The sequence below is a fragment of the Canis lupus genome, chromosome 32, assembly GCF_011100685.1.
Source record: "Canis lupus familiaris isolate Mischka breed German Shepherd chromosome 32, alternate assembly UU_Cfam_GSD_1.0, whole genome shotgun sequence".
NCBI lineage: Eukaryota > Metazoa > Chordata > Mammalia > Carnivora > Canidae > Canis > Canis lupus.
Window position 1 is genome coordinate 38,557,583 of NC_049253.1, and position 16,476 is coordinate 38,574,058.

The window sequence follows — 16,476 nt, forward strand, 5'->3', positions numbered from 1 at the left end:
AATTGTTTTATAGGAGTTCTTTTGTTTGCAGACGGTGCGTTACACGTCTTCAACTGTGTTGACTTTCATGAATAGAAAGAAGTTCTTTATTTTTAATGACCAAATTATCAATTTTTTTTCCTTTTTTAAAGAAGTATTTGTCTAATCGATGTAGTGAAGATACTCCCTTGTGTTTTCTTCTGCAAAGTTGATCGTTTCATCCTTTGCATGCATTTAGATTTATATTCCAGTTGAGATTTTTTTTTGGGGGGGGGGCGGCTATGGTGTGAAGTAGAAATCCATCATTTTTCTTCATACAGAGAACCAACACCATTTATTAAAAAGACACTTTTCCCCACTTCCCTGAAGTGCACTTCTGTAATAAATCAAGCGACTACTGTAAACCTGTGAGTATATTTGTGTGTCTGTTTCTTGCCTCTTGTCATCGGACCATTTGCCACTCTTTACATAACCATACTGCCTTAATTATTATAGCATTATCATAAGTGTTTAGGCATAAATTTTGTTCTCTTTTTCAGGATTGTCTTGGTTATTCTTAGCCCCTTGCTCTTCCATATATATTTTACAATATACTTGTCATTTAAAAATGGGATTATTGAATCTGTCAGTCAATTTGGGGAGAATTGACATGTTTATATGAGCCTTCCAATTAATGAACATAGAATATTTCTCCATTTTCTTTAAAGTTGGTCTTCAGTTTCCTTCCTTTTCCTTTTTTTTAAAAAAAATATTTTATTTATTTATTTGAGAGAGAGAAGAGAGAAGAGGAGCAGAGGAAGAGGGACAAGAAGACTCCCTCTTGAGGTTGGAGCCCATTGTGGGGCTTGATCCCATGACCCTGAGATGATAACTTGAGCTGAAATCAAGAGTCAGACACTTAACTGATTGAAGTACCCTAGAGCCCTGGTCGTCAGTTTGATTTATAATATTTGGTAGTTTAGGTTTATTACTAGATATTTGAATCTTACTGAGGTTATTAGAAATAGTATTATAGATTTTTCATTTTTTAATTTTAATTTTTATTTAGATTTTTCATTTTTTTAATATGCTGTTTCTATAAACTGGTATATGGAAATAAAATATTTTTATATATTGACTATACTAAATTAGCTTCCAGAATCTTTTGTATTTTCTGTATATTACACGTAGACATGTTAACTGTGAATAATCATTGTTTTATTTCTTCCTTTCCAGTTCATAATACTTTTTATTTTTCTTGTTTTATAGAATTAGCGAGGGCCTCCAGAACCCCATAAATGCTGGTAACAGGTGTCCTTGTCTCAGTTTTAGTTTGAGGGGGAAGTTTTCAGCATTTTACCATCATGTATAATATTTGTTATATATTTCTTAGATCATCTTTATCAGATTATCTGCCTTAGTTTGTCAAGAGATTTCTTTCTATAAATAGGTGTCACATTTTTTACATCATTGGATTTTGTTAACATTTTGCTTAGGATTTTTGCAATTGCCTTCATGGGTGAGATTGGTTTGTCCTTTGTCAGGTTTTCATAATAAAGTATGCTGGCTTTGTAAAATGAGTTAGGAAACATTCCTGCTTTCTTTAAAAAGCTTTCTTTCTGTTTGTTTGGGTTGTTACTTCTTTCTCAAGTGTAGGAAGGTTCCACTGTCATGCCTAGAGATTTATTTGTGGGAAAGTATTTAATAATTCAATTTCTTGGTAAATGTGAGACTAATCAGGTCTTTATTTAAATCTTATTTCAGTTTCAGTAAATTGTTTTTTAAGGAATTTATTTCATCTAAATTGTTAAGTTATTTTTGTAAAGTTATTTATAATACCTCTTTAAATTAAAAAAGTTTATCACTATGAACCTTAGTTTTCATTTCCTTAGTTTTTTCCCAGTTGTACATTTGCCTTCTTTTTAAGTTTTGCTCTTATTTTCTTTATCTGCTTTTGTTTAGTGTAATTTGTTTTTATCTTGTGGTCAATGCTTAAATAATTGATTTTCCACTTCTTATGCTTTAATATATACATTTAAAACTAAGTTTCCCTCAAAGTGTAATTTTCCAACTATGTCTGATTTATTGTTGGATCCACATATTGGATTCTTAATTGCATTACTATGTTTTTCAGTTTTATAATTTCTTTTTAGATTTTTTTATAGGTATCTTGTCTTTAGTGAAATTCTTCATCTTTTCATCTCTTTTCCCACTTTTCTTGTGTTATATGTTAAGTCCTTTTCTGGTATTCAAAGATCTAGGTCGTTTTTTTTTGTTTGTTTGTTTGTTTGTTTTTTTCTCTTGGTTTTTGGTCACTTAGTTCTTTTGTCATGCCTGGTTAATTTTTAGGTCTTTTTGTTGTTGTTGATTTGTTTTGTTTCTATTGAAGTTCGATTTGCCAACGTATAGTATAACACCCAGTGTTCATCCATCAAGTACCCTCCTCATTGCCCATCACCCAGTTACCCCAACCCCTCGCCTCGCCTTCTGCAACCCTTTGTTTCCCAGAGTTAGGAGGCTCTCATGGTTTGTCTCTCTAATTTTTCCCTTTCAGTTCCCCACCCTTCCCTTATGGTCCCTTTCACTATTTCTGATATTCCCCGTATGAGTGAAGCCATATGATTTCCCTTCTCCAATTGACTTACTTCACTCAGCGTAATACCCTCTACTTCCATCCACGTCAAAGAAAATGGGTATTTGTCCTTTTAATGATTAATATTCCATTGTATATATAGACCACATCTTCTTTATCCATTCATCTGTGGAAGGACATCGTGGCTCCTTCCACAGTTTGGTTATTGTGGACATTGCTGCTATGAACATTGGGGTGCAGGTGTCCCGGCGTTTCACTACATCTCTTTGTGGTAAATCCCCAGTAGTGCAATTGCTGGGTCATAGGGCAGGTCTATTTTTAACTCTTTGAGGAACCTCCACACAGTTTTCCAGAGTGGCTGCACCAGTTCACAGTCCCACCAACAGTGCAAGAGGGTTCCCCTTTCTCCACATCCTCTCCAACATTTGTTGGTTCCTGTCTTGTTAATTTTCACCATTCTCACTGGTGTGAGGTGGTATCTCATTGCGGTTTTGATTTGTACTTCCCTGATGGCAAGTGATGCGGAGCATTTTCTCATGTGCTTGTTGGCCATGTATATGTTGTCTTTGGAGAAATGTGTGTTCATGTCTTCTACCTATTTCATGATTGGATTTTTTTTGTTTCTTAGGTGTTGAGTTTGATAAGTTCTTTATAGATCTTGGATACTAGCCCTTTATCTGATGTGTCATTTGCAGGTATCTTCTTCCATTCTGTAGGTTGTCTTTTACTTTTATTGACTGTTTCTCCTGCTGTGCAGAAGCTTTTTATCCTGATTAAATCCCAGTTGTTCATTTTTGCTTTTGTTTCCCTTGCCTTCATAGATGTGTCTTGCAAGAAGTTGTTGTGGCTAAGTTAAAAAGGTTGTTGCCTATGTTCTCTTCTAGGATTTTGATGGATTCTTGTCTCACATTTAGATCTTTCAACCATTTTGAGATTTATCTTTGTGTTTGGTATAAGAGAACGGTCTAGTTTCATTCTTCTGCATGTGGCTGTCCAATTTTCCGAACACCATTTATTGAAGAGACTGTCCTTTTTCCAATGGATATTCTTTCCTGGTTTGTCGAATATTAGTTGATTGTAGAGTTGAGGGCCCATTTCTGGGTTCTCTATTCTGTTCCATTGATCTGAGTGTTTTTGTACCAGTATCATATTGTCTTGATGATCACAGCTTTGTAACACAGCTTGAAATCTGGCATTGTGATGCCCTGGCATCGGTTTTCTTTTTCAGTATGCCCCTGGCTATTCGGGGTCTTTTCTGATTCAATACAAATCTTAAGTTTATTTGTTCCAACTCTGTGAAGAAAGTCCATGATATTTTGATAAGGATTGCATTGAACCTGTAAATTGCCCTGGGTAGCATAGACATTTTCACAGTATGAATTCTTCCAATCTATGAGCATGGAATATTTTTCCATTTCTTTGTGTCTTCCTCAGTTTCTTTCAGAAGTGTTCTATAGGTTTTAGGGTATAGATCCTTTACCTCTTTGGTTAGGTTTATTCGTAGGTATCTTATGCTTTTGGGTGCAATTGTCAATGGGATTGACTCCTTAATTTCTCTTTCTTCAGTCTCATTGTTAGTGTATAGAAATGCCACTGATTTCTGGGCATTGATTTTGTATCCTGCCATACTGCCGAATTGCTGTATGAGTTCTGGCAATCTTGGGGTGGAGTCTTGGGTTTTCTATGTACAGTATCATGTCATCTGTGAAGAGGGAGAGTTTGACTTCTTCTTTGCCAATTTGAATGCCTTTTCTTTCTTTTTGTTGCCTAGTTGCTGAGGCTAGGACTTCTAGTACTATTTTGAATAACAGTGGTGAGAGTAGACATCCCTGTTGTGTTCCTGATCTTAGGGGAAAGGCTCTCAGTTTTTCCCCATTGAGAATGATATTCGCTGTGGGCTTTTTGTAGATGGCTTTTAAGATGCTGAGGTATGTTCCCTCTATCCCTACTCTGAAGAATTTTGATCAGGAAAGAATGCTGTCTTTTGTCAAATGCTTTCTCTGCATCTATTGAAATGATCCTAGGATTCTTGTTTTTTCTCTTGTTGATATGATCTATCACTTTGATTGTTTTATGAATGTTGAACCACCCTTGCATCCCAGGGATAAATCCTACTTGGTCATGGTGAATAATCTTCTTAATGTACTGTTGGATCCTATTGACTAGCACCTTGGTGAGAATTTTTGCATCCATGTTCATCAGGGATCTTGGTCTGTAGTTCTCCTTTTCGATGGGGCCTTTGTCTGGTTTTGGAATCAAGGTAATGGTGCCTCGTAAAACAAGTTTGGAAGTATTCCCTCCCTTTCTATCCTTTGAAACAGCTTTGATAGTTTAGGTATTGTTTCTTCTTTAAACGTTTGATAGAATTCCCCTGGGAAGCCATCTGGCCCTGGACCTTTTGTGTCTTGGGAGGTTTTTGATGACTGCTTCAGTTTCCTGATTATTGGCCTGTTCAGGTTTTCTATTTGTTCCTGTTCCAGTTTGGTAACTTGTGGTTTTTCCAGAAATGCATCCATTTCTTCTAGATTGCCTAATTTGTTGGCATATAGCGGCTCAAATGATTTTTAAAATAGTTTGTAGCTGAGTGAAGTAAGTCAGTCGGAGAAGGACAAACATTATATGTTCTCATTCATTTGGGGAATATAAATAATAGTGAAAGGGAATATAAGGGAAGGGAGAAGAAATGTGTGGGAAATATCAGAAAGGGAGACAGAACGTAAAGACTGCTAACTCTGGGAAACGAACTAGGGGTGGTAGAAGGGGAGGAGGGCGGGGGGTGGGAGTGAATGGGTGACGGGCACTGGGGATTATTTGGTATGTTAGTAAATTGAACACCAATAAAAAATAAATTAAAAAAATAAATAAATAAAATAGTTTGTATTTCCCTGGTATTAGTTGTGATCGTTCCTCTTTGATTTGTGATTTTTTAATTTGAGTCTTTTTTCTTTTTAATAAGGCTGGCTAGGGATTTTTCTATCTTATTAATTCTTTAAAAGAACCAACTCCTGGTTTGTTGATCTGTTTTATAGTTCTAGTCTCTGTTTCATTGAGTTCTCCTTGAATCTTTATTATCTCTCTTCTGTTTAGGGTAGAATTTATTTGGTGTTCTTTCTCCAGTTCCTTTAGGTGAGAGGGTAGCTTATGTATTTGAGTTTTTTCCAATTTTTTGAGGGAGGCTTGTATTGTGATGCATTTCCCTTTTGCAAGATTTTGAACGGTTGTATCTTCATTTTCATTAATTTCCATGAATCTTTTTAATTTTTCTCTAATTTCCTGGTTGACCCATTCATTTTTTAGTAGGATGCTCTTTAACCTCCATGTATTTGAGTTTCTTCCAAATTTCTTCTTGTGATTGAGTTCTAGTTTCAAAGCATTGTGGTCTGAAAATATGCAGGGGACAATCCCAGTCTTTTGGTATTTGCTGAGATCTGAATTGTGACCCAATATGTGGTCTATTCTGGAGAAAGTTCCATATGTACTTGAGAAGAATGTGTGTATTCAGTTGCATTCAGGTGGAAAGTTCTGTATGTATCCGTGAAATCTATTTGGTTCAGTGTATCATTTAAGGCCCTTGTTTCTTTGGTGATGTTCTGCTTAGAATATCTGTCATTTGCTGAAAGTGCTGTGTTGAAGTCTCCTACTATTAGTGTGTTATTATCTAAGTATCTCTTTACTTTGGTTATTAATTGATTCATATACTTGGCAGCTTCCACATTAGGGGCAGAAATACTCATGATTGTTAGGTCTTCTTATTGGATGGACCCTTTAAGTATGATATAGTGTCCCTCTTCATCTCTTACTACAGTCTTTGGTATAAACTTTAATTTATCTGATATGAGGATTGCTACCTGAGCTTTCTTTTGAGGACCATTTGAATGGTAAATGGTTCTCCACCCCTTCATTTTCAGGCTGGAGGTGTTCTTATATCTAAAATGAGTCTCTTGCAGATAGCATATAGATAAGTGGGTCTTGCTTTTTTATCCAGTCTGAAACCCTGCATCTTTTGATGGGATCATTTAGACTATTTACGTTCAGAGTAACTATTGAAAGATATGAGTTTAGTGTCATCATAATACCTATTCAGTTCCTGTTTTTGTGGATTATTTCCTTGGGCTTCCTCTTTTTTTAGATGGTCCCCCCTTAATATTTCTTGCAGAGCCAGTTTGGTAGTCACATATTCTCTCAGTTTCTGTCTATCTTGGAAGTTCTTTATCTCTCCTATTCTGAATGACAGCCTTGCTGGATAAAGTATTCTTGGCTGCATGTTCTTCCCATTTAGTACCCGAGATACATCATCCCAGCCCTTTCTGGCCTGCCAGGTCTCTGTGGAGAGGTCTGCTATTAATCTGATATTTCTCCCTATATAAGTTAAGAATCACTTGTCTTGACCTGCTTTAATAATTTTCTCTTTATCTTTGAAATTTGCAAGTTTCACTATTAAATGTGGAGGTGTTGAATGGTTTCTATTGATTTTTGGGGGAAGTGGGTCCTCTCTTATCTCCTGGATCTGAATGCCTGTTTCTTTGCCCAGATTAGGAACGTTCTCAGCTATGATTTGTTCAAATATACTTTGTGGTCCTCTTTCTCTTTCAGCCTCTCCTGGAATCCCAATTACACATAGATTCTTCCTTCTGAGGTTATCATTTATTTCCCTAAGCCTTTCCTCATGGCACTTAATTATTTTTCTCTTTTTTCCTCAGCTTCCTTCCATTCCATCAACTTGTCTTCTGTGTCACTGACTCTCTCTTCTATCTCATTAGCTCTAGCAGTTGGAACATCCAGTTTGGATTGTATCTCATTTAATCTATTTTTAATTTTGGCCTGATTAGATCTCAATTCTGCAGTAAGGAAGTCACTAAAGGCCTTAATGCTTTTTTCCTGAGCCACCAGTAGCTTTATAATTGTACTTCTGAATCGAATTTCTGACATCATATTGAAATCCAAATTCTGTAACTCTGTGGCAGAGAGTATGTTCCGGTTCTTTCTTTTGTGGTGAATTCTTCCTTCTAGTGATTTTGTTCAGTGCAGAGTGGCTGTATCAGCAGGCTGAGCCAAAAATATCAACCAAGACCTAAGTAAAGTACACCCTAGATCATTTCAAACAGGTCAGAGACCGGAAAATAAAAGTAACAGAACAAAATAAAACAAAAGGACCACTAAAGTGAAAAACAAATTTTAGAACAAAGTAGTAAAAATAAAAAGCTAAAAACAAAGAAGAAAAAGATAAAAAGTAAAGAAGAGAAAAAAAGGGGGGGGATGGTGGTGGTGAGGAAGTGGTAGTGGAGAGAGAATGTGGTCTACCTGAGGGGTCCTAGAGGATGATCCTCTTGGTTGAGTGTATTTTGTTTTGTATGTTAGAAGATGCTCAATCCCAAATTCATATAAAGCAGCAATACTTACAGAAAGCCCCAACATTGACCACCAAAATATTAACAAGAAAAAGGAGGAAGGAAGGGAGAATATAATCTCACAAAATGAACCAACACAGTGTTCCACTTGGTTCTGGGTGTTGGTCGTGTTTTAGAAGGTACTAACTTTATTGTAAAACAAAACGAGGCAGAAAAAAACAACAAAAAACTGTATCTCATATATCTACCAAAATTAAATTGAATACGTTGAAGTGAATCCAGAAGTGAAAAATATATCTAAGATCTATAATTGTAGAAATATGAAAGTCAAAAAAGGAAAAACTTAAAAATGAAGAGGTGGTAAAATATTTTAGTTAAGGTGGGAAAAGGGAAAATATATTGGAAATTTTTAGTCTGATATAAAAACAAGTCCTAATGGGAAAAAAAAAAAGAAATGACCCTCTAGTTTTATATACTATTTTCCCTCAGTCTTGGAGCTTTCCAGCGCTGCTCCAGAACTTGCTCTTCTGTTCTCCCAGCTGGTCTTCTGGAGGAGGGGCCTGCTGTGCTGATTCTCAGGTGTGTGTACCTGGGTGGAGATGCCCCCCACCTACCAGGTGCCGGGCTCAGTGGGAGCTGTTTATCCCGTGAGGCCTCTGTTCCCTGGCAGCCCCGCCCCTCCCAGGCACAAGGTGACACAAGGAGGAAAACCAACAATGGCAGCGACCAGATCTCCAGCTCTGGAGTCAGCTCCCCATGAGTAACTAACTACAACCTCCCAGTCTACACTGGCATAGATGCTTCTGGGACAAGGGTGCTGACATGCACAGCTTGGGGGCACCCAGTAGCAGGAGAGTCCTCACTGCCTTGCGCCCTCCCCGCCTCTACCTGACCCAGGGGGAACACAGAATCGCTGGCTTTGTCCGTTTGAGCTCCCTGGGATCCAGAGCCCTGCACCCCTGGACCTGTGCTCCCTGGGGGCCACCCCTCCCAAACGGGGGAGGAATGGGGCACAGCTACCTCCCTCTAGAGCAGGGCTCTAGAATAAAGGGAGCTCCAGAGCCAGCCTGCCTAACCGACTGGCTTCTCCCAAATGCCCTGAGAGCTGTTCCACTCCAGACCTTTTTTCTTTTTATTTGGGGCGGGGGAGGGGGGGGGGTCCAGGTTTTCTTCAAGAAGTCAAAGTATTTGAGATAAATGAGTTTTAATCCTCATCTTCCTCGTTCTGTTTAATATGGAAGTAATGCAGCTCGTAACTCTCCTTGCTGTTAGCAACTACGCGCAACCAGTCACAGAAGTGGTTATTTTTCAAATATTTTTTGGTGAGATATTTCAAATACCTTTTGGAAAAAGGCACCTCAGAAGTTACCCCTTTGCCACAAGCTTTTTCATGGGCGCCATGGCGGCAGCAGGGCGGAAAAGCTCCACTCCAGCCCTTTACCAAGATTGGTCCATGGTTTGCAGTGAGCTTTCTCCCAGGTGCCCCTCCTCTTACAGTGACTCCGGGAATCTTGAGGCTTCACTGTCTCCCCTGCGACTCTGCCTGATTTCTCTTAGGCTAAGCACTTTTCTTTCTGAAAACTCCGGCATGGATTTTTAAAGTTACCGCTTCTCCTGGGCTGGGCTTTCCTGCCATGGAGGCTTTTGCAGCTCTGCTTTAGCCCGGGTCCTCGCGGAGCCCTTCCCCCACTTTTTTTTTTTGCCTTCCTACCTTGTTAGAAGCAAAAATTTTCTCTCTGTAGCATTCCAGCTGCTCTCTCTTTAAATCTCAGGTCGAATTCGTAGGTGTTCAGAATATTTTGAAAGTTATCTAGGTAAGTTTGTGGGGCCAGGTGAGTTGAGGACCCTTACTCTTCCACCATCTTGCCCCTCCCATCTTTTATTATGTTTTTAATTTTAATTCTAATATAGTTAACATAGTATTGTATTAGATTCAGGTATACAATATAGTGATTGAAGAATTCTATTCATTACACAGTGCTCATCATGGTAAGTAATGGTAATCCCCTTAATGGTAATCCCCTTCACCTATTACATCCATCGTACCCACCCCGCCCCCCGACCTCGCCTCTGATGACCATCAGTTGTCTTTAATTAAGGGTTTGTTTCTTGGTTTGTGTCTCATTTTCCCCCTTTTGTTCGTTTTGTTTCTTAAATTCCACATGTGAGTGAAATCCTATGAGATTTGTCTCTCTCTGACTGACTGACTTTGCTTAGCATTATACTCTCTAGTGTGCCCAGTAATTTTTAATTGAATGCTGAACATTATGAAAAATTGTAAAGGTTCTAGATATTATCTTGCTGCAGAATGGTTCAGTCTTCTCTTTATTAGGCGACCGAGTAGATGAACCACTGTAACCCAGTGAGGGGTGGTGCTGATTGGAGTCTGGGCTGCACTTGGGTATGACTTCATTGGCCTGTCGTGTGCCCCACATCCTGGAGTGCAGCCCAGGATTCAACTTGAGACCTTGATTAGGGTACAGAACTCATTCTTGCTTTTCAGAGGCTTTTGCTTAGCTTATTACATCCCTGTCCTTTCCAACTTCAGAATTTCATTCTGAAGTTGGAAAAATTACTTGAGTGTCACATTCAGTTCTCTGACCCTTCCTCTCCCCACTTGGCTCCTTAAGTCTCCAGATTTTGTCTTTAGCCCCTATGAAAGTCTCTGAAGCTCTGTAGGTTTCTTTGCCCGTACTCTCAGCTTTTTGCCATACTCAGGATGGGCAAGTGCTCTGAAGGAAAAGCTACAGAATGTTGACTCCTCTCATTACAGGTTTCCCTCATTATTTGAAAATAGAGCATTCCTGTGAAAACTTAAGCTGAAATGGTGTAACAGCAAAGTAGCAATTATGAATTTGTAAGGGAAACTTTTTGAACATTCCCAGACCCTCTCTTTGGCTTTTCTGATACCTTAGGACACATCTTGCTAACAGATGGACAGAATAAATCAAGATAAAGCACTGATGCTCATAGACCGTTCAAAGCCATGGTGGCATGATGCTGAGGTGCTGCGTGTAGTTTTAGGGGAAGGAGATGGGCAGTACTGATTTGCTGCTCTGGGGGTGCTGCCGTCACTGTAACAACTTGTTGCAAAACAAATGCTGAATTCTATTTTTACTTTTTACCTTTTTCATAAAAGTGAAAATCTACTTCCGATTTTTTCAGATACTAAGGTAGGTTTTTAGTAAAAGTTAAGTGACATAACACAGACTTTTGAAATCAGGGGATAAATATACCTCTTTTGCATAATCTTGGTTCTGCAAAGCCTGGTTGTCCTAGCAGTTCTCATGACTTCAAAACAGGTAGTGGTGGTGGTTGCTGATAGCTTTTTCATAGCCAAAAGCAGAAATGTATTTTTTTTTTTTTAATGTTGAACTTTACAGGTGTGACGAGAGGCTGTGGGTGCACAGGAAGGTACTTAGCCCAACTAGACTTACAAGGAAAAGTGTGGTAAGGAGTGACCATTGAAATAGCTCTTGAAGGATAATTAGGTAGGTAAAAGAGAGAGGGGTGTGTTCCGACCAGAGGGAACAGTATGAACAGAGGAGCAGTGATGTAATAAAACTGCATGGCAAGAGCAGGGAAGGACATAATTACAAATACTGCTCTTCCAGTATGAATTTTAAGGCAGAGGTGATAGGAAGATGAGTAGGCTGGAGAGGTAGGTCATAGGGATTTGTACGCCATGCCTGGGGGATTCTACTTAATCTTTTAGGTAATGGTGAGCCTTTTAGAGTTTAAAGCTGGAGAGGATTTGTATTTTAAGGATCAGAATAGTAGCATGTGGAATATAAAATCCTGTGTTTTACTAGGTTGAATCAATCCGTTCCAAATTCTCTTGAGGATTAGTCATTCAACTTAGTGAACTCGCTTAGCCCTATTTGAGGAATCTGTGTAAAAGAAAACAGATTCCTTGACCAGGAAGTACTATCTGGGGTGGGCAGCCAGTTCTGCTTTCCTTTCTTCCTCCCATTCTTCCTTCTGAATATTAGTCATAGAACTTAATTTTTATAAAGCTATCCTGATAATATTACTCTTTAGTACATGTTTTAATTGAATTGAAAAGGTGATTTTAGTATGACTTCCTAAGAGTGAGTCTTAAACTGTTAAACTTGTGGGGTTTTTGCTGTCTGCTGCTGTTGTTATTGGTTTTGATTAGTGAGATAATACTAGCCATGCAGGAATGCTTTCTTGGCCCTGGCCTCATATTTTAATATAAGGTATAAAGTCCAAAGACTAGCCATGATCTCTTTCATAACTAGTTGTATTATAATTGATTTAAAATAATTATTTGTATGTAATATTTTTAAATTTGCTTTTTTCTGGGATTAGAACAGCAAGTATTTTTAGAGGTGGGAAAGAACAAAACCAGTATTTGAGTGCCTTTTATATTCTATGTGCTTTCTGTAATTTGAATCATTTAGTTACAACCATGATATCGAATCTGTAGGTAACTGTGTTCCCTATGTTACATACTTTTATAGCATATTTTGTCCATCTTTTGTGGCACTTCTTACAATTATATGTTTGTTATTTAATGTCAAACACCAAATTGGCACATTATATATAATTTGTCATTTAGGGATCTTTTTCTCCTCTATCCCTATTGTATGGCTTTCTGAGCTGAAGGTGGAATTGATGATGTTCTTGTTCCCTATTGCTACTCTGGATCATTGTTCTTTCACCTCCTTTAAGCCTCCCCAGTTTCATCAGGTTCTAGCAACATCTATTTCTCCTTCTGCAAATGTATTTCTTTATTGATTTGTTTGCATGGCTTGCTGAACATTACTTTTTTATTTGTTTTGGCATTTTAGATAAAAGCTCATCCTAGTAGGAATTTAATTTCTCTTGAATGCATAATTCTCTCCATCTAGAAATGTTGTGACTGCCTTTATTCACTTAGTTCCCAGGGACTTTTAGGAGCCCCCAGTCCAGAACTAGATCTTAAAGTAGCAGCTCAGGGCTCTGTGGAAAATGATATATTGTAGAACCAGTGACCATGCTAACAGCTCTTTGACTCAGGGCCTATAGTTGTCAGTCTGTGTCAGCTTTCTCTCACTTTTCCTGAAAAGCCACAGCTCCAGACAATAATGTTTTGCCACCTTTTGCAGACTCTCTGCGTGAGAGAGAATTCAGCTCTGGTTCTAATAACCTAACTCCAGTTTCCTCTGTCATGTTGAATGAACAGGATAGTCTATGCAGGACATAAATTATTTTGCTACTCTGTGCACCCAGAAACTGTCAAGCCCACAGCTTCAGTTTCATGAACTATGTTTCCTTTAAAAAAATTTTTTTAAATATATTTTTTAAAGATTTTATTTATATATTTGACAGAGCAAACGAGAGAGTGCAAGTAGGGAGAGTAGCAGCGGGGGAGAGGGAGAAGCAGGCATCCTACTGAATAGGGAGCCCAATGCAGGGCTCCATCCCAGGACGCTGAGATCATGACCTGAGCCACTCAGGTGTTCCCTGTATTTCTTTTTGATTAAAGTAATTATACCACTGATTCTCAGAATATCTGTTTCTAACAGTCTTTTTCACCCACCTTGATTTTATTTGCAAGTCAGAAGAGCTTGAGAATAGGTTATTTCCTCCAGGTTGACTTCATTTCCTATGCTTTAAAGTTCATGGGCTTTAAAAAAACGTAGCTCTTTTCAATGTCTTTAAAATGATTACATCCTCTCCTCACTTTTTAACTTTTAAGGTACACATTCATTACTGTCTTCTATAAGAAGCTTTCATTCTGCTTCCACACAAGACCAAGTGCCTTTCTAGTGTGTTCCTTTAGCACTGTATATGCCTCTCTTTTACACTAATCATTGTGTATTGACATTTTCTGATTGTTTGCCTCATCATAGGGCTTTAAGTTTTGAAGTTCAAACAGAAAGCTTTTTATTCCTTGTATTCCCAGGACCTGCCATATGATAGACACTGAATATTTATTAATATGAACTGTTGTGGTTGTCAGATGTTTTCAGATTATTGTTCATAGTCTTAACACCAGTTTGGTGGTAAGATGTTAATGTGAGAGGTTGTAAATTTTTATCTAACTTTCTTGGCCGTATTTTTTTGTGCAGTAGTCTAGGATCAGTCTTTATTTGACAAAAAGAATTGACTAGAAGGTAGATATATGGCAGTTAACCTTCTTTTTTTTTTTTTTTTGGCAGTTAACCTTCTGAAATACCAGTTACAACTGAGTTTACAGCTAGATGTAAAAATGACATGTGTGATTAGTTGGTTTGGCCAACATTAAGAAATACTTTACTATGTTATGCCAAAATGAAAGAGGAATTAGAAAAAAAAAGAGAGAGAGAGAGAGAGAAATTACTTTGCCAGTCCAATGGCAGATTATAATGAGCATCGAGTCATGTATTTCTCACACTAAAGAAAGCCAAGAGGAGGAGAGAAGAAATTCCAACTGAAATACTTGTTTGAGGAGATACATTATGAAAATATATAGCCCTCCTTGCTTTCATAACTCTTAATGTATCTCTCTGTGATAAAAGAATTTCATAAAATTGACCCATAGTAATCAGGTAAGAGGTTTAAGCTATGATCTCTCTACTTTCTAAGGAATGAGATAAATATATTTTAAAGGATTTCCATCTAAAATGGTTATAATTACAAAGATTGCAGTGCTTAGATTAAGCACTTTACTTGTCTGGAACCCTCACTTACTGAAAATACTTTTTCCCACTAATCACAGAGTCATTTCTGTACTCTGTTGTATTTACCTGGTAGAGGTAGTTCTCATGGATCTGTTTAATTTATTATAAGTAGATTATTATTAGGTTTGTTTTATTTGTATTTTTCATGGTGCCTGCAAAACTTGACAGTAAAGATATCGAAATCATTATTGCTTTAAAATGTGTACCTTCTAAAAAGTAAGCCTGTGCTCAGCAGTTTAATATGTAGGAAGCAGTAATGTTATGTGTTTGTTTAATAATCTCTCCACTGGTAAATTAATGCAGGTGAATTTCCCTTTCAATATTCTTCCATGATCTTTAAATGTGTAATTCATCTGGTTGTACCTGGTACTTTTCATTTATTTCTGTTGGCTTTAGTTTTGTTTTTAATGGGCTCTCATTCTATTACCATACTCTATTTATATTTCCTAAGATGGTTTAATGGCTATTTGGTGCCTTAGAAAGAAATTCACTGGGAAACTTAATTCCAAACTACTGTCAGTTGATACTAGTTACCTAACCTTTAAAGTGTTATATTCCCTGAACACCTTAGTTTAATTAAAATACAGGACTGTGGTGACATGACATAGTGAAGATTTTATTTAATAAAAAAATAAGAGAATATTGGGTATTGGTAAATGCTATGACCATTACATAATGTTTTATCTTTGTTCATCTCAAGTTTGATAGATTTTGAGTAAACTTAAAAATGTTTTTGACATATAAATGTATTCCATAGCATTTGCTAACCTTTTAAGAGATAGTTCATTCTTGATGATAATTTGAAATGTCACTTGTTCTCTTTTATTTTTATTTTATCTTTCAATTGTTCCCTTATAGAATGTTTCTCCATCCCAGAGAGATGAAGTGATTCAGTGGCTGGCCAAGCTCAAGTACCAATTCAACCTTTACCCAGAAACATTTGCTCTGGCTAGCAGTCTTTTGGACAGGTTTTTAGCCACTGTAAAGGTAAATATTTTAGGATACACTTAAACACAATGCCTTGTTTGAGGGTTTATATTTTAAACCAAGGGCAATTTGTAAACATTCTAGAAAGTGACAGGGAATGGAAAACCTTAGACATGATTTGTGCCCCTGTAAGAAGGCATGATGTTTTCTATTATTGCTGTAAATTTTTAGAAATGTTTTGAATCATAATCTGTAATTTTCTTTTTGCTATCAGTATTCATAACTTATACTTAACCTATAAAATTTTTGATTTCCTGATTTTATTACAAACCATATATCATCAGCAGAATGTTTAGTCATCTTTTAACATATTGGTGTACTAGATGTTAACAGTGAGGTAGATTAGAAAAGTATAAGCCTTCTACACATTTTTTTCTGTCACTGCTTATTGACTATCCGTAGTGTTTTAAAATACATAAATACTTTCTATTTGGAGTATAGCATACATTTGGAGTATAGCAAGATGAACTGAACATAAGTGGTATATTTTTGTTGAATGACAGCATATGAAAATAAATGATTAAGTTTTATATTGTCTCTGTTGCTATATATCATTGGCTATATTATATGAAATTGGTCATAGTAGGCTCTCAATTGATTTAAATCAGAAAGTTAGCATTTATTTAATGGCAAGGCATAAAAATTAGAAAAGCAATTCATTTGTTGTCATTTGTATGCCTGGGAATATATAAACTGGGGGAACTATGAATTTAGTGCTGAGGATACTGTACTGTGTTATTAAGTATGAAAAATAAAAGTTAAAGAAGAATGGAGTGGAAGAATTTGGATGGCCAGTTACTTTTTTTTTGTTTCACACTTGTACTCTTAAAAGAGACTTGAAGAATCTTTTATTATGATACTAATTGCCTGCAATCTAGGTTATCTGAGATGTCTATTTAATCTTACTATCAAGCCTCCCCTA

At 37.0% G+C, this 16,476-nt stretch overlaps 1 protein-coding gene across 8 annotated transcripts in view; it reads left to right on the top strand.

Moving 5' to 3' along the window:
* Positions 1-16,476, top strand: part of CCNI (cyclin I) — a 37,788-nt gene that overhangs the window by 9,668 nt on the left and 11,644 nt on the right. For 4 of the 8 annotated variants that reach the window (XM_038582379.1, XM_038582381.1, XM_038582380.1 and 1 more), the window contains one exon: positions 15,426-15,554. The exons of 1 other annotated variant lie outside the window; for it this stretch is intronic. In XM_038582379.1, coding sequence (XP_038438307.1) covers positions 15,426-15,554 — 129 coding nt within the window. Of the gene's footprint in view, positions 1-8,388; positions 8,479-15,425; positions 15,555-16,476 lie in introns of all 8 variants that reach the window. 3 more of the 8 variants (XM_038582376.1, XM_038582377.1, XM_038582378.1) reach the window with 1 other exon arrangement.